General features: G+C 32.7%; 2 protein-coding genes across 2 annotated transcripts; both read right to left on the bottom strand.

The window, feature by feature from the left end:
• Positions 1–1,781: 1,781 nt before the first annotated feature.
• LOC135193819 (bilin-binding protein-like) lies at positions 1,782–5,877 on the bottom strand. Its single transcript, XM_064217864.1, has 4 exons — positions 5,721–5,877; positions 4,743–4,959; positions 3,825–3,932; positions 1,782–2,053 (listed from the first exon to the last, which is right to left on the bottom strand). The coding sequence occupies exons 1-4, from the start codon at positions 5,826–5,828 to the stop codon at positions 1,905–1,907; spliced, it is 582 nt and encodes a 193-aa protein (XP_064073934.1). The 5' UTR covers positions 5,829–5,877; the 3' UTR covers positions 1,782–1,904.
• A 5,114-nt stretch (positions 5,878–10,991) lies between these two features.
• On the bottom strand, positions 10,992–14,862 carry LOC135193818 (bilin-binding protein-like). Its single transcript, XM_064217863.1, has 4 exons — positions 14,702–14,862; positions 13,723–13,939; positions 12,805–12,912; positions 10,992–11,286 (listed from the first exon to the last, which is right to left on the bottom strand). Exons 1-4 carry the CDS (start codon positions 14,807–14,809, stop codon positions 11,138–11,140), a joined length of 582 nt encoding a protein of 193 aa, XP_064073933.1. The 5' UTR covers positions 14,810–14,862; the 3' UTR covers positions 10,992–11,137.
• Positions 14,863–15,204: the final 342 nt, after the last annotated feature.

Below are 15,204 nucleotides of genomic sequence, written 5' to 3'. Positions count from 1 at the left end.
CATTGCCCAAAAACGTTCTCTTTACCGTATGCAAACAGAAAGTAGGGGTTACAAGTTTATTCTTATTTCTTGTATTAATAGTATGTATATCAGCTTTTATGGAAAACTTTTGTATATTCTTCTGTATAAACATTATATTATCATAAATATATTGTGAAGCAGCCGTTAATACACCTATTTCTTTAAATTTTTCGCGTAATGATGTCCTAGAGCTAATATTGTAAATAGTTCGGATAGCTCTTTTCAATATCTGCTGCATTACCCCATAACAACATTCCATATGACTAAGACTGTGAAAATTACTAAAATAAACTAGTCTAGCAGTACTTATGTCCGTGAGTTTTCTTATTGTTTTTATTGTATAAATGGCACTACTTAGTTTCCCTGCTAGGGCATACAAATGAGTGCCCCACTGAAGTTTGGAGTCAAGGGTTATCCCTAGAAAGGCCGTCGACTCAACAAACTCAAGCCTTTCATTATTCAAAATGACGGCAGAAGAATTTGATTTGACATATGGCAGATAAAACAAAATACGCACTAAATATATTTACTAACGTTAAACACTATACTTTAAATTAATATTATTTATAAAGAGGCTACCAGGTGGTAAGTGGTCACCACCGCCCATAGAAATTAGGACTGTAAGAAATATTAACCATCCCTTGCATCGCCAATGCGCCACCAACCTCTGAAACTAAGATGTTATGTCCCTTGTGTCTGAAGTCACACTGGCTTACTCACCCTTCAAACCGGAACGCAACAATACTGATTACTACTGTTTGGCGGTAAAATTTCTGATGAGTGGGTGGTACCTACCCAGACCCTACTATCAAGTAATTAATTACTACTTCCAGCTTCCTCACGAATCACTCCATTGATAAAGATCGTATGAAAATCCATTCAAGAGAAAAGGTGCGGTGGGGGATTTACTTTTATAATTTTAACTTATAAATGTGATTAGTAACCTTAGGTGTGATTAATAAACATATAAAAGAAAAAGTAAAAATGTTTTGCTTGTATGTAAGGGATAATCTCTAGAACACTGCTATTTATATATGAGAAAGTATATAAAGTATATATGTATTATAAATGAGAAAGTGGCTTTCACTGAATCGAATTTGATAAAATTTGGTATGAAACAATCTGGAGGTAGTATGATACCTCTGGAAAGACAATATGAGAAATAAATATTTATTATAATTGTGTTCTTGTACGGTTCTATATTTAAAGAAAATAACTCATTGTATTTTAAAGCCAAATAGCCAACAAATTCTAAATAATCTAATATTGATAACTGAAACTATCCGAAGCAATCGGATAAACTGAAATAATTTTACATCCGTAACCGTATTTGTAACCGGAAAAATATTCATAGATATGTAACCATAACATCCCTGGACATCATATAGCCTGTTACAACAACAGAAGTAAATATAAATAAACTACTTTATCATTATAAATCTCGAAATAATCTTTGTTATTTATTACAGATTAGAAAAAAAAATGGCGATTGACTGTCGGCCAAGCTATCATCGGAACTTTGTAAAGTATAATTTATGTGGATATAAATAGTTTAGTAGAATCAATTTATATTAATCAATTACTATTTTAGCACATAATATAGCTGATTAATAAACAACATATAATCTTATTTATATGAATCGTTTGATTTTCTTTACGACTTCCTCGATTGGAATAGGGTACAGATGTATAATGCGAGTATGTCTATGGAAAGGAAAAAAAATAACCTATTTTGTGAGTATGTATATTTAATAATATTTATTTAATGGGCTAACAATTCACTTCTTATGACGAAAATAATTAAATCCTTGTACACGTATATTTTGGTCACTCGTATTGTAAATCTCGATACTGTTCTTGTTAAAATCTAATTAAATTGATGTTTAGGCATCGACCCTGCAGGCTTCTTCAGAGAAGTCTGGCCAGGTGAACTTGCTGAGGTCGAGTATCGCCGATTCCTTAACGAAGTTCTCGACGGTAGTCTTCACGGTGTCTTCGAGAGTCTTTGTTCTGGATAGAACCCAGGCGAAGTCTGCAAGGACAATAATTTAATTTGACAGTGTGTCTACGAATAAATATCTTTAATGATAAATTTATTAAATCATAGTTTGCTTATTATATATAGTATTATTTATTAAATATAATCGTAAAACACAACACAAACAGCTGATATGAATGCTATGTTCTAGACATAGCCTTATATCTACGTCATTTTCTAGACGTATTAAATTCCACACCTGCCATTAATCTAAGTGGCGTTAGGGTATTAAATGTTATTTTAAATATTTTATCAAATTTATAAATCCGATCGTAAATAATATTGAATAATTGATAAAATCACGTTCAAACCAACGTGCTATATTATCATGTGATAAACACTTATAATTGTTTTACAAAACAATTTTAGGTAACAACAAGACTTTGAATTGAATTGACGATGTTTCACAATGAATTCGCCAAAATTACAATAAACAAACATTGCTTATAATCCTAGTACGAATTTACACGAATTAGGTGATATCAGTCAAACATAAACCGAAGAGTGTCCAATTGTAACGCACAACTCACACAAAGCAACGCGCGAATGGACCAATCACAGAACGGCATTCAATGCAGTGCGTTCGCACGACGAAGAATAATTCCAATTTTGTTCGTGTAGACACACACATATGAATCATCATTACACAGGCGAGGGTATCGATCGTTATGGATAAGAAATTTAAAAGTAAATTAAGAACTAAAAATATCTAGAAAATTCCTCCAACAGAACCCATCTCTTTGAACATTTCTATGTAAGTACTTTAAAAATAATCTCTTATCTTTGACATTAATTAGATACGTTTTAAAACAATGAATTATTCATAATATTATCAATGCAATAGAACAAGTTTTTTATCTTTATTTCTTACACATTATTATCAAAACTCATTCAAACGAAGGTGATAAATATTTATACAGTTATATTTATTGTTTATATTATTATATTATTTATTTATTTATAGAGTTGTTAATTTACTAAAATCAATTTTGCATAGTCCATAAAGAATCATATTAAATCAGCGAATTGATTCCAAAATTTACGTCAAATAAAATTTCCAAAGAACTTATTTTCTATCAATACGAGCCGACAAGCAGAATGAAATAGTTTGAGTAACCAATCATAATCCTGGACAGTGCACTTTTATTATCATGTGAAGAAAAACTATTGGATAAAATTCATAACTTATAAACAAGCATACACAGTACCGCTGGTACGGAAAGAAATACTTCGGACCTGTGCAGTATTCATTATTGTGTAATATTTGATGATTATCAGCAACGGAATGCTCTTGTATGGCTCCGACATTTAATCTTTTCATTATCGTTTTTTTTTATATGAGTCAATAGTGCTCACCATTTTAATTTGGAATAATGTTCGATTGTACTATCAGTGAACGCCGAAGTACTGGATCAGATTTGGATAATTCCCCTCTATATTACTTGGATTATTTGATTATATCTTTTAAGAAATTTTTATCATATAAATTTACAATTTTTATTTAACTTTGACTAAACGCCGACTTTATATTTTTTATATAGAATATTCCAGCAGTTTCGACTGCCTCGTTAGTCTAGTGGCCTCAATTAGGGCAAATAAAAAGTTATTAAGTTTTTCGGTTAAGAAACTCTTGCAGCTGAGCTCTTTCTAATCGTATTGTGATTCAATTCAGTCGTTCTCAGATTAATTTTTAGAATGATATAGCCTAGAATATATTAATAGTTCCCTTATTAACTGAATTTAAACCAATTAATAATATTATTACCTTGACGGGTCTTCTTATCTTCGTCGAATTTGCAATGGTAGGCGACGGCGTAGTTTTTGTAGTCAGTGGCAAGAACATTTAAGACATTCTTAGTTTCAGCGCCGGATGCTGAAAGGTGAAATTATTTTCTGTACATAAATAGTAAATAAAAGTACATGCTTGGTGGGACGCATTTACTCGGTGGTACACTCATCAGATATTCTACCGCCAAACAGCAGTACTCAGTATTCTTGTCTTCCGGTTTGAAGGGTCAGTGAGCCAGTGTAACTACAGCCACAAGGGACGTAACACCTTAGTTCCCAAGGTTGGTGGCGCATTGATGATGTGAGGAATGGTTAATATTTCTTACAGCGCCATTGTCTATGGGCGGTGGTGACCACTTACCATCAGGTGGCCCATATGCTCGTCCTACCGATATTATAAAAAATAAAAACAAACAAAAAAACATGCTTCATGTAAATAATAATGCAGATAATTTCGGTACATCAGTCACGAAACATACCACTGAAATCAATTAATGTCTACTCGTGTTGACCGCACCTGTTTAGATAACTCTTTATGGTTCTCGTAATTTAACAATAGAAGTACATTTAAAAAATTAGGCGAGTGCACATTATTTGTTTCATTAATTGTATTTCATTTCGACAAGGGTTTACAACAAAATTTATTTAAGAATGATGCTTAATCTTGATGCGGATATAGAACTTTTTTAATTGAAGGTATGGACTTTCTCCGAGCACATCCTATATGGACCACTCATCTCGTATTCTACCCCAAAATAGGGACTTGGTTTGAAATGACATGACATCTTAGATACAAAGTATGGTGGTGCGTTGATTACGAAAGGGTCGGTTAATATTTTTCTTACAGTACTAATGTTCATAAAAATGTTAAATAACGAATATTATTTAGTCTTACGTCCATAGGGCAGGGTGAAGAGAAGTTTGCCAGTGTTTTCAGCGTCGTCAGCGAGCTTCGCGGTACCTTCGACAATAGCGAGCTTATTGTTGGCAACATGTAGGTGCTTTACTTTGAAGAAATCGCCCTCTAATTCGTACTCAGCACTACTGCACTTGCCAGACTTCTCAGCGTTATTTTGGTACCTGCCCAATTCGTACCATGTTCCCTGGCCATACTGTATAAAATAATAAAAATATATATATATGTTAATATATTATGTTAACATTCTTGAAATATATTTCGGTGTCTACATTAGACAGGTAACTAAATATTGGGATTACATTTGTACCTAGATTATAGAAAAATCTTCGGTACGTGTGTATGTTACAGATTCCCTCTTAACAAAAGTAAGTATTTTAGGTAAAAGTACGAAATATATGTATAAGATTGCCTATAAGAATAAAAAATACGGGGTTTTTTTTCTTCACAAAATAGTTTCGAAATTACTCATAAATTATATGTAATATAAGAAGCGGTCACCTGGAACTCATTCACTCTACTAGAAGACGCTTGAAAGAACTTTATTCCAAAAAAAATTTAATATGAACTAATAAAAAATTACATTAGAAGAATAAGTTATAGTTCGAAAAAAAAAAATCCACGAACAAGAATGGGACCTATCGCTACATCAGTTGATATACTTGCTTAACGAAAAACTTTTAAAGCAAAAAGTATTGTAACGTGACGTCATAGTCTACGACCTACGCCGCGTACAAATTAGTCATAACTCTAAACGTTGTACAATTTTAGTAATTTATTTTATTTTATTACTCCTAATCAATTTTATAGTATTATACAGCACGAAATAAATTATACACACAAATTAAGCAAATAACAAACAAGCGGATTTGAACCCGTAATCTTCAGATCACGTGCTCTAACCACAGAGTCATACATTTAATAATACTATAGTAATTATTAGAAAAAAAATCTTACAGAGGCAAAATTGAAGTTCTCAACCGGCTTAAGGTCTGGGCACTGAGAGTCGACGAAGACGTTGGCTGTGACCGAAGCCACCAAGGCGAGGATAATGACTGGGAACATCTTGTATCAAAAGCTCGTTACTGCTGCGAATGCTGACACTAATTGACAGTGAAACGAGCAAAGCATCCCCTTATATACTGGCAATCTATCTCCCGGTCAGAGGTCATGATAAAATTCGGGATTCTATGTTTAATTAACTTAATTTTTTCCGCCTCTACGTCACAATATCAATTATAAAGTTTTCCTTATCCTTGATCGTGTAGCATTTTCCGCCACACTATGGAAATTAATTAATTTCGACTGAACTTGTTTTATCATATTAAATTTAGAACAAAGTTTTATATAGAAAGCATTCATATATTACCGTTAAGGTAGAGCCTTTATTTTGATGGGATAATATATAACCTATACCATTGTAAATATTAGTAATCGATATTTTGGAATCGGATGAGTATTATTAACAGACTTAAAAAAGGAACATGTTTTACAACGTGTCTTACAACGTTCACAGTTTTTCAGTCATTAGACAATACAAACCGCTACATCCTTGCGTTTTAAAACTGTAATATCTTCAAAACTTTTCATTTAAATTACATGCTGTAAAGGGCCATATTGATCTATATTAAATGCACAATGTATTTAAGGTACTTCATTGGATAAAGATTAATACTGTATTGCTCAAAATCGCTTCGAAAATAAGCCATTATTTATCGTAAAAAGTAAAGGATAAAAAATGGCTTTTGTAGGTTATCATAATTGATGTAATCGCACCCTACCTTGTCACTATATTTAATAATTGTGTCCTTAGTGGCGTGTTTCCTGACCTCATGAAACATAGTAGAGTATTACCAATATTTAAGTCAGGTAGTACATCAGACCCCAACAACTATAGGCCCGTCTCTGTACTACCAACTCTTAGCAAGATCTTTGAAAAGTTATTACTAAATCAAATGCTAGTACATTTTAACAATAACAAGTTGCTACACAAGAAACAATTTGGTTTTACAAGGGGTCGCTTGATAACTGACGCTGGTATTGAGCTCGTTAAAAATATTTACAAGGCCTGGGAGGAGTCACAGGAAGCCTTAAGGATATTTTGTGATTTATCTAAGGCCTTTGATTGTGTGGAATACGAAACTTTGGTCAGGAAGCTACGTCATTATGGAATTAGGGACACTGCACTCAGTTTTCTGATTTCGTATATGAGCAATCGGATTCAGAGGGTTGTTGTAAATGGAAAGAGATCTCCCGGGTCTCCAGTTACTGTGGGGGTCCCTCAAGGATCAATTTTTGGACCATTTCTCTTTCTTGTTTCTATAAATGACCTGACATATCTCCTAGGTGATAAACTCAAATTTTTAAAATAAAAAGACGTCTTTCAATATATGACGATGTGAACAATGCTCTCTCTGAAATAGTAAATTGGTTTAGTGTTAATAAATTGATGTGCAATAGTAAAAAGACAAAATGTATTAAATTCACTACTCCCAAAGTAAGATGTGTCAAAAGGAGTGTACTTTTAAACGGGGAAGCATTAGATGTTTTAGAATCAACAGAGTTCCTTGGTATGACAATAGTCTTTAAGCCCCAATGGGGCCCCCATATAAATAAATTGGCGAATAGACTCAGCCCTGCAGCCTATGCGGTAAAAAAAATAAACTTTTGACTGATATAGTCGTGGTAAAAAATAAGAAATTACATAATGATATTTATTATTATATTGTAATTATTTTTTTTAATGTACCAAAAACTTAGTTTAATTACGCTGAAGAAATAGAACTACACACGCGCGCGCACATACATGTCCCTTTTTTTCTGTATTTTTTATAAAATAATTATATAAGCTCAGCCCAGAGTCTGTTTTGCTCTGTAGTTGGAAATATGTAAACTCCTGTGATTGGAAACCAAGTAAAGCCTGCGCCTGAACTGTGTGCGGTCGTGTTGCTTTTGTCGTTCCTCTGGTTTATGAGAGTAATGGAATAGACGGTGCACCTTTGGGCACACAATTGTACAGTATTATGTGTCCTGCGTAGTTGGCTGATCTTGAGATTATCGGCCGAAATCGATCAGAATGACGTCATATTGCACACACATATATATAAAAGTAGTTCATTTGATACATTCGCTCACACATTCCTTACAGTAATTAACGACCTATAAATTCGTCAATGATTAATAACTGTGATAAAAAAAAAGATAAAACTTTTGACGTATTAACAAAAAGACACGTCATTTTGTTCTACTGGGAATTTGAATTCGATTTTAATTTTGTATTCGCTTTTATTGCTTCACTATAATGTTCAACGCGTTCCATCTGCCTTGTAACCTATAATTTCTCTGTTTAGAGGGTGATCTGGTGACATTTTTTAAACAGGCTAACTTACGCTATATCCCAAATTTTGTAAATCTGTTTTCAGCGATAAGCTTGAGCACTTTTAATGTATGTGTTCAAAGTCTATTTAACCTATATAAAAAACCGTGGCCTTAGTATTTATTGATTTCTAGGCAGGATACATAAAATATAATTTTATATTACTGACACAATCTGTAAATAAAATTGTTGGAAAGGAGTAGCTACCGCGTTTCTTGCCGGTTCTTATCGATAGAATCTACTTTCCCAACCGGTGGGTTTACATTTAATTCAACTACTTGAATAACAAAATATAATTTTGATAATTATTTTGATTAAAAAAAATAGAAATCACTGATGTTTTCTATAAATATATTTGTTCTTTTCGTAAGTAAGTACAGAATTTGTAAAAATTAAATCAAATCAAATCAAGTTTATTCAAATAAACTTCACAACGAAGCGTTTTTGAATCGTCAATATTAAAATACTAACACCGTTTCGGAAAGCAGCCTCCAGCGAGAAGAAACGGCAAAAAACTCGCATAGTTGCTCTTTTCAAATAAACAGATTTACAATGCTGTTTTTTTTACAATAATTAGTGTCCTGTGATGGAACCCGAGCCTAAATAGGCGTTTTTTTTTTCTAAAAAGTACTATTTTAATGAATAATAAGACTTATTTATTAATTTAGTCTTAATAAACTTTTTAAATTTCGTAAATGGTAAATTGGTTACATTTCCCGGTATCTTATTATATATGCGTATACCATTGCCCAAAAACGTTCTCTTTACCGTATGCAAACAGAAAGTAGGGGTTACAAGTTTATTCTTATTTCTTGTATTAATAGTATGTATATCAGCTTTTATGGAAAACTTTTGTATATTCTTCTGTATAAACATTATATTATCATAAATATATTGTGAAGCAGCCGTTAATACACCTATTTCTTTAAATTTTTCGCGTAATGATGTCCTAGAGCTAATATTGTAAATAGTTCGGATAGCTCTTTTCAATATCTGCTGCATTACCCCATAACAACATTCCATATGACTAAGACTGTGAAAATTACTAAAATAAACTAGTCTAGCAGTACTTATGTCCGTGAGTTTTCTTATTGTTTTTATTGTATAAATGGCACTACTTAGTTTCCCTGCTAGGGCATACAAATGAGTGCCCCACTGAAGTTTGGAGTCAAGGGTTATCCCTAGAAAGGCCGTCGACTCAACAAACTCAAGCCTTTCATTATTCAAAATGACGGCAGAAGAATTTGATTTGACATTTGGCAGAGAAAACAAAATACATTTAGTCTTTTTTGCATTTAGTACCAAATTATTTATGTCAAACCAACCAAGAACCCGCGACAGAGCACTGCTTACAACGTCATAGTTGTTTATTTTTCTGTCGAGTTTAAAAACAAGGGATGTATCATCTGCAGACAGTACAATGTCGCAAGTCTTATTTACAAAATAAGGTAAATCATTTATATATATTAAGAACAGGAGAGGTCCTAAAATTGAACCCTGTGGAACACCCATTTGCGCCAGAGCGCCGTTTGATTTTACACCGTTAACAGCAACCTTTAAAACTCTTTCATTAAGGTAGGAGGAAATGAATTTCAATGCAGGGCCCTTGATTCCATAATATTTAAGTTTTTCTAGAAGAATATCATGCCTAACGCAACTAAATATATTTACTAACGTTAAACACTATACTTTAAATTAATATTATTTATAAAGAGGCTACCAAGTGGTAAGTGGTCACCACCGCCCATAGAAATTAGGACTGTAAGAAATATTAACCATCCCTTGCATCGCCAATGCGCCACCAACCTCTGAAACTAAGATGTTATGTCCCTTGTGTCTGAAGTCACACTGGCTTACTCACCCTTCAAACCGGAACGCAACAATACTGATTACTACTGTTTGGCGGTAGAATTTCTGATGAGTGGGTGGTACCTACCCAGACCCTACTATCAAGTAATTAATTACTACTTCCAGCTTCCTCACGAATCACTCCATTGATAAAGATCGTATGAAAATCCGTTCAAGAGAAAAGATGCGGTGGTGGATTTACTTTTATAATTTTAACTTATAAATGTGATTAGTAACCTTAGGTGTGATTAATAAACATATAAAAGAAAAAGTAAAAATGTTTTGCTTGTATGTAAGGGGTAATCTCTAGAACACTGCTATTTATATATGAGAAAGTATATAAAGTATATATGTACTATAAATGAGAAAGTGGCTTTCACTGAATCGAATTTGATAAAACTTGGTATGAAACAATCTGGAGGTAGTATGATACCTCTGGAAAGACAATATGAGAAATAAATATTTATTATAATTGTGTTCTTGTACGGTTCTATATTTAAAGAAAATAACTCATTGTATTTTAAAGCCAAATAGCCAACAAATTCTAAATAATCTAATATTGATAACTGAAACTATCCGAAGCAATCGGATAAACTGAAATAATTTTACATCCGTAACCGTATTTGTAACCGGAAAAATATTCATAGATATGTAACCATAACATCCCTGGACATCATATAGCCTGTTACAACAACAGAAGTAAATATAAATAAACTACTTTATCATTATAAATCTCGAAATAATCTTTGTTATTTATTACAGATTAGAAAAAAAAATGGCGATTGACTGTCGGCCAAGCTATCATCGGAACTTTGTAATGTATAATTTATGTGGATATAAATAGTTTAGTAGAATCAATTTATAATATAGCTGATTAATAAACAACATATAATCTTATTTATATGAATCGTTTGATTTTCTTTACGACTTCCTCGATTGGAATAGGGTACAGATGTATAATGCGAGTATGTCTATGGAAAGGAAAAAAAATAACCTATTTTGTGGGTATGTATATTTAATAATATTTATTTAATGGGTTAACAATTCACTTCTTATGACGAAAATAATTAAATCCTTGTACACGTATATTTTGGTCACTCGTATTGTAAATCTCGATACTGTTCTTGTTAAAATCTAATTAAATTGATGTTTAGGCATCGACCCTGCAGGCTTCATCAGAGAAGTCTGGCCAGGTGAACTTGCTGAGGTCGAGTATCGCCGATTCCTTAACGAAGTTCTCGACGGTAGTCTTCACGGTGTCTTCGAGAGTCTTTGTTCTGGATAGAACCCAGGCGAAGTCTGCAAGGACAATAATTTAATTTGACAGTGTGTCTACGAATAAATATTGAATAATTGATAAAATAACGTTCAAACCAACGTGCTATATTATCATGTGATAAACACTTATAATTGTTTAATAAAACAATTTTAGGTAACAACAAGACTTTGAATTGAATTGACGATGTTTCACAATGAATTCGCCAAAATTACAATAAACAAACATTGCTTATAATCCTAGTACGAATTTACACGAATTAGGTGATATCAGTCAAACATAAACCGAAGAGTGTCCAATTGTAACGCACAACTCACACAAAGCAACGCGCGAATGGACCAATCACAGAACGGCATTCAATGCAGTGCGTTCGCATGACGAAGAATAATTCCAATTTTGTTCGTGTAGACACACACATATGAATCATCATTACACAGGCGAGGGTATCGATCGTTATGGATAAGAAATTTAAAAGTAAATTAAGAACTAAAAATATCTAGAAAATTCCTCCAACAGAACCCATCTCTTTGAACATTTCTATGTAAGTACTTTAAAAATAATCTCTTATCTTTGACATTAATTAGATACGTTTTAAAACAATGAATTATTCATAATATTATCAATGCACTAGAACAAGGTTTTTATCTTTATTTCTGTCACACTTTTAACAAAACTCATTCAAACGAAGGTGATAAATATTTATACAGTTATATTTATTATATATTATTTATTTATTTATAGAGTTGTCAATTTACTAAAATCAATTTTGCATAGTCCATAAACTATCATATTAAATCAGCGAATTGATTCCAAAATTTACGTCAAATAAAATTTCCAAAGAACTTATTTTCTATCAATACGAGCCGACAAGCAGAATGAAATAGTTTGAGTAACCAATCATAATCCTGGACAGTGCACTTTTATTATCATGTGAAGAAAAACTATTGGATAAAATTCATAACTTATAAACAAGCATACACAGTACCGCTGGTACGGAAAGAAATACTTCGGACCTGTGAAGTATTAATTATTGTGTAATACTTGATGATTATCAGCAACGGAATGCTCTTGTATGGCTCCGACATTTAATCTTTTCATTATCGTTTTTTTTATATGAGTCAATAGTGCTAACCATTTTAATTTGGAATAATGTTCGATTGTACTATCAGTGAACGCCGAAGTACTGGATCAGATTTGGATAATTCCCCTCTATATTACTTGGATTATTTGATTATATCTTTTAAGAAATTTTTATCATATAAATTTACAATTTTTATTTAACTTTGACTAAACGCCGACTTTATATTTTTTATATAGAATATTCCAGCAGTTTCGACTGCCTCGTTAGTCTAGTGGCCTCAATTAGGGCAAATAAAAAGTTATTAAGTTTTTCGGTTAAGAAACTCTTGCAGCTGAGCTCTTTCTAATCGTATTGTGATTCAATTCAGTCGTTCTCAGATTAATTTTTAGAATGATATAGCCTAGAATATATTAATAGTTCCCTTATTAACTGAATTTAAACCAATTAATAATATTATTACCTTGACGGGTCTTCTTATCTTCGTCGAATTTGCAATGGTAGGCGACGGCGTAGTTTTTGTAGTCAGTGGCAAGAACATTTAAGACATTCTTAGTTTCAGCGCCGGATGCTGAAAGGTGAAATTATTTTCTGTACATAAATAGTAAATAAAAGTACATGCTTGGTGGTACGCATTTACTCGGTGGTACACTCATCAGATATTCTACCGCCAAACAGCAGTACTCAGTATTCTTGTCTTCCGGTTTGAAGGGTCAGTGAGCCAGTGTAACTACAGCCACAAGGGACGTAACACCTTAGTTCCCAAGGTTGGTTGCGTATTGATGATGTGAGGAATGGTTAATATTTCTTACAGCGCCATTGTCTATGGGCGGTGGTGACCACTTACCATCAGGTGGCCCATATGCTCGTCCTACCGATATTATAAAAAATAAAAACAAACAAAAAAACATGCTTCATGTAAATAATAATGCAGATAATTTCGGTACATCAGTCACGAAACATACCACTGAAATCAATTAATGTCTACTCATGTTGACCGCACCTATTTAGATAACTCTTTATGGTTCTCGTAATTTAACAATAGAAGTACATTTAAAAAATTAGGCGAGTGCACATTATTTGTTTCATTAATTGTATTTCATTTCGACAAGGGTTTACAACAAAATTTATTTAAGAATGATGCTTAATCTTGATGCGGATATAGAACTTTTTTAATTGAAGGTATGGACTTTCTCCGAGCACATCCTATATGGACCACTCATCTCGTATTCTACCCCAAAATAGGGACTTGGTTTGAAATGACATGACATCTTAGATACAAAGTATGGTGGTGCGTTGATTACGAAAGGGTCGGTTAATATTTTTCTTACAGTACTAATGTTCATAAAAATGTTAAATAACGAATATTATTTAGTCTTACGTCCATAGGGCAGGGTGAAGAGAAGTTTGCCAGTGTTTTCAGCGTCGTCAGCGAGCTTCGCGGTACCTTCGATAATAGCGAGCTTATTGTTGGCAACATGTAGGTGCTTTACTTTGAAGAAATCGCCCTCTAATTCGTACTCAGCACTACTGCACTTGCCCGACTTCTCAGCGTTATTTTGGTACCTGCCCAATTCGTACCATGTTCCCTGGCCATACTGTATAAAATAATAAAAAAATATATATATGTTAATATATTATGTTAACATTCTTGAAATATATTTCGGTGTCTACATTAGACAGGTAACTAAATATTGGGATTACATTTGTACCTAGATTATAGAAAAATCTTCGGTACGTGTGTATGTTACAGATTCCCTCTTAACAAAAGTAAGTATTTTAGGTAAAAGTACGAAATATATGTATAAAATTGCCTATAAGAATAAAAAATACGGGGTTTTTTTTCTTCACAAAATAGTTTCGAAATTACTCATAAATTATATGTAATATAAGAAGCGGTCACCTGGAACTCATTCACTCTACTAGAAGACGCTTGAAAGAACTTTATTCCAAAAAAAAATTAATATAAACTAATAAAAAATTACATTAGAAGAATAAGTTATAGTTCGAAAAAAAAAAAATCCGCGAACAAGAATGGGACCTATCGCTACATCAGTTGATATATTTGCTTAACGAAAAACTTTTAAAGCAAAAAGTATTGTAACGTGACGTCATAGTCTACGACCTACGCCGCGTACAAATTAGTCATAACTCTAAACATTGTACAATTTTAGTAATTTATTTTATTTTATTACTCCTAATCAATTTTATAGTATTATACAGCATGAAATAAATTATACACACAAATTAAGCAAATAACAAACAAGCGGATTTGAACCCGTAATCTTCAGATCACGTGCTCTAACCACAGAGTCATACATTTAATAATACTATAGTAATTATTAGAAAAAAAATCTTACAGAGGCAAAATTGAAGTTCTCAACCGGCTTAAGGTCTGGGCACTGAGAGTCGACGAAGACGTTGGCTGTGACCGAAGCCACCAAGGCGAGGATAATGACTGGGAACATCTTGTATCAAAAGCTCGTTACTGCTGCGAATGCTGACACTAATTGACAGTGAAACGAGCAAAGCATCCCCTTATATACTGGCAATCTATCTCCCGGTCAGAGGTCATGATAAAATTCGGGATTCTATGTTTAATTAACTTAATTTTTTCCGCCTCTACGTCACAATATCAATTATAAAGTTTTCCTTATCCTTGATCGTGTAGCATTTTCCGCCGCACTATGGAAATTAATTAATTTCGACTGAACTTGTTTTATCATATTAAATTTAGAACAAAGTTTTATATAGAAAGCATTCATATATTACCGTTAAGGTAGAGCCTTTATTTTGATGGGATAATATATAACCTATACCATTGTAAATATTAGTAATCGATATTTTGGAATCGGATGAGTAT

This window comes from Vanessa tameamea, chromosome 19 (assembly GCF_037043105.1).
Source record: "Vanessa tameamea isolate UH-Manoa-2023 chromosome 19, ilVanTame1 primary haplotype, whole genome shotgun sequence".
Taxonomy (NCBI): Eukaryota; Metazoa; Arthropoda; class Insecta; order Lepidoptera; family Nymphalidae; genus Vanessa; species Vanessa tameamea.
Note: the sequence above shows the minus strand (reverse complement) of the source record. Positions and strands in the feature narration are given on the sequence as shown.

Bases quoted from the DNA above. Each gene is read 5' to 3' on its own strand.
- LOC135193819 (XM_064217864.1), bottom strand. From the start codon at position 5,828: ATGTTCCCAGTCATTATCCTCGCCTTGGTGGCTTCGGTCACAGCCAAC. The intron at 3,933-4,742 runs GTAAGACTAAAT...TTCACCTTTCAG, and splicing joins CTTCACCCTGCCCTATGGAC to CATCCGGCGCTGAAACTAAG. The intron at 2,054-3,824 runs GTAATAATATTA...TTGTCCTTGCAG, and splicing joins AGATAAGAAGACCCGTCAAG to ACTTCGCCTGGGTTCTATCC.
- LOC135193818 (XM_064217863.1), bottom strand. From the start codon at position 14,809: ATGTTCCCAGTCATTATCCTCGCCTTGGTGGCTTCGGTCACAGCCAAC. The intron at 13,940-14,701 runs GTAAGATTTTTT...TATTTTATACAG, and splicing joins AGAACTTCAATTTTGCCTCT to TATGGCCAGGGAACATGGTA. The intron at 12,913-13,722 runs GTAAGACTAAAT...TTCACCTTTCAG, and splicing joins CTTCACCCTGCCCTATGGAC to CATCCGGCGCTGAAACTAAG.